Source organism: Oryza sativa, chromosome 7 (genome assembly GCF_034140825.1).
Source record: "Oryza sativa Japonica Group chromosome 7, ASM3414082v1".
In the NCBI taxonomy this organism is placed as follows: domain Eukaryota; kingdom Viridiplantae; phylum Streptophyta; class Magnoliopsida; order Poales; family Poaceae; genus Oryza; species Oryza sativa.
The window spans coordinates 2,178,499-2,184,117 of record NC_089041.1 but is presented as its reverse complement, the minus strand read 5'-3'; the positions used below and the strand labels follow the sequence as shown (position 1 = coordinate 2,184,117).

At 40.9% G+C, this 5,619-nt stretch overlaps 1 protein-coding gene across 1 annotated transcript; it reads right to left on the bottom strand.

The window, feature by feature from the left end:
- Positions 1-2,175, bottom strand: LOC4342374 (reticulon-like protein B8). The gene is made up of 6 exons (XM_015789620.3): positions 2,029-2,175; positions 1,188-1,376; positions 896-1,076; positions 680-821; positions 522-591; positions 1-416 (listed from the first exon to the last, which is right to left on the bottom strand). The coding sequence occupies exons 2-6, from the start codon at positions 1,363-1,365 to the stop codon at positions 247-249; spliced, it is 741 nt and encodes a 246-aa protein (XP_015645106.1). The 5' UTR covers positions 1,366-1,376; positions 2,029-2,175; the 3' UTR covers positions 1-246.
- Between the last annotated feature and the right edge of the window lie 3,444 nt (positions 2,176-5,619).

The window sequence follows — 5,619 nt, the reverse complement described above, 5'->3', positions numbered from 1 at the left end:
GAATCACAAATCACCTTTTATTTTTTTTCCCAATTTCTCTCATGGGCAAAACACATGAGACTAGCTGAAACAATCTGCCACTGATGAATTTGGCCTACAATATAGGAGTATACCACTAGCATCACTGACACGGTGTTTTCCAATACTGTACACAATTAACTGTTCAGGGGAAGCTAACATCTGTCCAAATTACGCAGTATTCTGATTGACTGTACGCAGCATTAGCAGCAGCAGCAGCTAGTGAAACTAATCGCTCTTCTTAAGCTTGATGATCCCTTTGGGCACCTTGCCCAGGACACCCTTGTCAAGTTTCTGATACTGATTCTGAAGCAGGCCAAGTGTGTTGTACAGGAACTCGTCCACTTTTTCTTGGTTCTTCTCATACAGCACCGGGAGAGTGTGAGCACACACAAATCCTGAACAGAAAATTAATTCAAAGTTTTAAGAATCAAATCTTGCTCAATCTTCACAGACCCACAGTGACAATTGACAGAGAAAATGCAGAATAGATTTTTCAGTACCAATGTAAATGACAGTGAGGAGATTGCACCAGCTCCCAATGATAGCGGCCGCGAAGAACCCGGCAATCACCTGAAACAAAGCTTGATCTGATGTTACAACATTGTGCACATTGGTGACAAACAGATGAAATGACTATGAACATTGCTGCACTCCATACCAGGAGAAAATTCTTCAGGTCTCTTCCACAAGACACATCCTGAAGAGTGCCCAAGAACTTGTTCACTTGGGTGCCAATTGCAGAACCAATGTTTGCGAACAGCTCATCCGGCAATTCGACGCGAGGAACTTTCGAAGGTGACCTGAAAGTTCAGAGATTATTTACAGGCTTTCTCTGACAACACAAGATGCAGAGAATTTTTTCCAGGTTTCATACCCATTTAGCATGCCTGCAAAAGTGGACCATGCAAACTGGACAACCATGCCAAGAACAAGAACAAAGCAAGCAATCGTCAGGAAGTGGTAGTCGAGCCACTCGAAGAAAACCCAGACAGCCGTTGCAACTGCAAGAACACTTGAAGATATCTTCTTGTTCCTCCACAACAACACGTCGGCGGCTGTGATCGCAAGCAAGTATAGATCATAGATGTCAAACATTGCAGTATATGTATTATGTATAGGTTCTTTGCAAAGTATATCTGAGCATCAATCAGGGAGATTTTGCGTACATTTTCCACCACCCAAAACATGATGGACAGACTTCTGACCACCGAAGAGTCTCTTAGCTTGATCAGAGATTGAGCCATCTTCAAATCTGACTGACTTCTGCTTGGGAAGATTGTCGGCAATGGCGTCCACTATGCTGTCCACAATGTTCGCAGCCGCATTCTCAGAGTGCTCCGGCATCTCTTTGCACGCTGAATTCGTTTCAGTAGAATTAGGTTAGGTCGCACTGAATATTTTCGCATGAACTAAGGTAGCAGTCACCTTCATTTAACAACAACGTGGCTTCAGTGTTGTTTTAAGCTGATTTAAGGCCATAAACATTAAGAATTCCTTGTTATATTCATCAAATTTCTTGTTTCTACATAATAGGATGTGCAAGTAATTGTACTGTACCCAGTCAACGCTGCTATATTCATCACAGTTACAATAAATCAGCTAAGGCGCCACGCTGAAATCTTCAGACTTCAGATCATTTCTGAAGAATCTTCAGATATATGTTTATGTTGAAGAAAATACCACCAATAACAGAAAGGAATTTTCTTTTAAAGAAAAAGATTAACAGCATCAGTGAATTAAATTGTTCGATTCACCACCGGATCGACTAAGCAACCGAGCATCTGAGGCTCGTATTGTCTAAACCTTTTCCTTTCGAAGAGCTTCACACTCCTTTTTGGTCAGACTAGGCCATCAAGGGTATTCTTTTTACTCGGAACAGAACAACAAACTAAAGCAAGATGGATTCGCAAAAAAAAAAAAGAAAAAAAAAGAAGAAGGTAAAGCAAAGATACGGCGGGTAACAGCAGAAAAGAAGAGAAAGGAGATGGATTTGGAGCAAAAAATTACCGAGCAAGACCAGCAGAACAACAAAAAGGCCTGATAAGATCACAGCAAGCTGGTGATGAGGAAGGGAGATAGCTGCTGATTGGAGATGAGAGGAATGTTTTTTCTGTGAGAGATGAGAGGAAAGTTACTGGAATTGAGTGATTAGGCAAAGGAGCAACCGATTTTTGGGGAGGGGAATTATTAGGTGGGCCATGGTGCCTTCTTGTGACTGAGATGTGGGCCCGGTATTTGCCTGCTAGGGGGCCACACGTTCCTGGACTGGTTCTATCCAACTGACAACTGGTGTATGGTAACAAGTCGCTGTAGTAGTAACCAGGGTTGGATTTTTTATATTTATGTCCTTTTGAAAATATATTTTACAAATAAGCACCCTAAAGAACTTATTTCAAACCTGATTTCAGTTTAAACTTAAGGGCCGTTTGAATCAAAGGATTTATGGAGAAATTTTATAGGATTGAAATCCTATAGAAAGTTTTCCTATTTCGCCCTTTAATTCAAATGATTGGAGTTTTCCAAATCCTATACAATTTTCATGGAATGACTTATTGCATGTAGGTTTTGAAGGAAATTTAGCAAGAGATTCAATCTATTGGAAAATTCCTTTGAGTCTATCTCTTTCATCCAATTCCTGCGTTTTTCCTACAACCCAATCAAACGATCAATCCTGTATTTTTCCTGTGTTTTGCAATCTTTTGTTTTATATTTACATTCCTATTATAATCCTGCGTTTTTCTTATTCCTCTATTTTTTTTATTCCTATGATTCAAAGGGCCTGAAAGAAGGAACCAGAAAAGAAAAATACCAGAATAAGGATATAGCCACGTAGGAGGAGGACATATCCTAAACTATTTCGACAAAAACAGGGTAAATTCTTACTGACTTGAACAAGGTGGAGGCAGGAAGGTATCAAGAGTAGGTATCACCCATGTAGTTTTATATTCATTTTGTTTAAATTTTATCTAAAGTTTAGTGTTTTATCATTGTTTTTGTTTTCTTTTTTGTCATGTGTAAGCTCAAGCTATCCTACACGTGGCTCCGCCCCTTCATCAAAGCAAAGGGTAAATTCTCGAGAAACGGTGAAAGTTGCGCGGTGGTGTGTGCTGTTGGAATCGGACACTTTGCCCTTCGCTGCACGTCTGCTACCGACCGTTGCCTTCCCCCTTCTCTTCTTCTGCATCTATAAAATTTGCTGCAATTTCTTGTGTCGACGTTCTGCTGCACTATTCATTTCGCTGCTTGGTCGATCAACGCTAGCTGCCGATTGTGTGCCATCCTTCTCCGGCTCCAGTTGTTGCTGCTACTTCGGCTTCGGCTGCGACTCCGGTTGCTGCAGTTAACCGTGAGTCGCTTAATTTTTTTTCAATCACTGTACCTTGGCACTGTTTAGATTCCAATTTTTTTCTTTAAATTTTTAACTTTTCCGTCATATCGTTTCAATTTTTCTAAACCTTTAATTTGGCGTAGACTTTCTGATCGAGCACGTTTCACCGGAGGCGATATATAAACGCAAACTTAGAATTCCTATCTGTACATGCAAAAGGTTATGTTACTGTTACCAGAATGACAGTTTATTTCATCAGATTGGTTGATTGGTTCGAGCGAGCGAGGGGGCACATCGCAGCACATTGCGCTACGTACGTTGCCGTCCACCTCCACTGTGCGCTCCGGCCGGACGGCTCCTTAATTTGTGTACGTACACCTATCTTTCCTCCAGATTCAGCTATATTACTACTAACCCGTTTCAAAACATAAGCAATTCTGTGTGTTTTATAAAAATATTTTCCATGATTAATTGGCAGCACACACATTCAACATTGACACCACTGTTAATACATGAACTACACATCAGGAAATACATAAGTGATAAAAAAAGGTTGACCAACCAAATCCATGACATCATGAAAAGGGTATATAACATGCATGGCGGAAACATAGATAACTTGCCTAAGGCACCAAACAATGTGCAAGTAAAACTTAGCCACATTGCAGGGCACCAGCAAACATGGCATATATATATGCTTGCTTGTACTAAATCAATGCCAACCAATGTGACCTACAACACCCTGGCAAATCTATTGTAACAAACAACAATATATATACTTAGCTAGGGGCTTCCCTTTAGCCACATGGGGTTTGGACTTTACCAAAGAATCAGTACTTAAGTGAATAAGTGATCCGGGCGGACAAATCAAATATCAGTAGCGAACACAAGCACACTAGATTCTACCATCACCCATCCAAATGAAAATCAATTTGGACTCATTTTCCACCAATATCACAGAGGCATCACCCTCTGTTCATTAAACAGAGTAAAATTAGCACTACGATAAGCACGCTAAGCATATTCTATGCGGCTATCCTCCCATCATTAATTTGACCCTAAATCTTAGTGGTAACATAGGTGATAATGAATAATGATACTCAAGTAATCAGGACAAGGTATATACGCAAATGGCAAGCTACCCGAGCAAACCACGTATTTTTAAGTAAAACATCGCATACATAATAATTTTGCAATTAATATAATTTGCAAATTTGAAAATAGGAGCAATTGATCAAGGGGGTGCTTGCCTTGTTCTTGACCCACCTGGTACTCTGGTTTCTCCTCAGCTGGATCAGTAACGTGCCAACGTCGTGTTCTACGCGAATACCTAACAAATTATTGATTGCATTTGTTAGGTATTGATTTACAACTTTCATATCCTACATATATGCTACTGTGAACCTAAGGACAACCTGCGAGAGTGGAAATGCTCCAACTCGCAAAGGCGTTAATTGCGCATGCTCTCGCATGTCGCTAAAACGGCCTAACACATGTAATCCATCGGGTACAAAATATTAACCTAAGGCGATTGGAGGTGGGGGGTTTCTAGGGCCTAGGGATCACTGGTTGTGCAAGAGGAACCTATGGGAAAGCTTCGGTAGCAGTGAACACCTCTGCCCATGGCAAAATCTAATTGGCTATCGTCTATTCATTCGTGGACTTGTATGAATTGCAAAAATTCATATAGTTTTTGGTCCTTAGGAAAAAAAAATGGCGCTTGTGCGTGAACAAATGGCAAAAATGATCAAAACGATCATGTCGGCCATGCGAGTCTTAACATGCAATGTTAATGACCGGAAGATCATTTTTTCTGTATTTCCTCTAAAACGATGATTTCATGCTTACGAACTACCCAACTCGGTTAGCGATATTAACGACTATTAACAAAATTGTGAACTCGTTGAACGAAGATGGGAATCCATCCTACAGGCTCTACCAGGGTTACTGACTCAAGGGATGGCAGCCAACGGGATGGCTATATATGACGCCAAATAGAAGCGTACATAAGGTGCTCGATGAAATGACAAGCTAAAGCAAGACATGACGCTCCCTGTCTGTTCATGAGTTAGTGCTTAAGTAGCGTAGGTAGGGGCTCGAGAAGAATCTAGGTTTTATGCATGCAAGGTACTAGGGTTCTAACTCGGTTGGCGAAGCTCCGATTGAGCCTTAGCCATGCATGTGGCCATGGTAGTACAATTAAGCACTAGTATGACACTATCGAGTGGCTGATCAATTGCATGGATTCCTTCCTCTTATTGCAGGCAGCT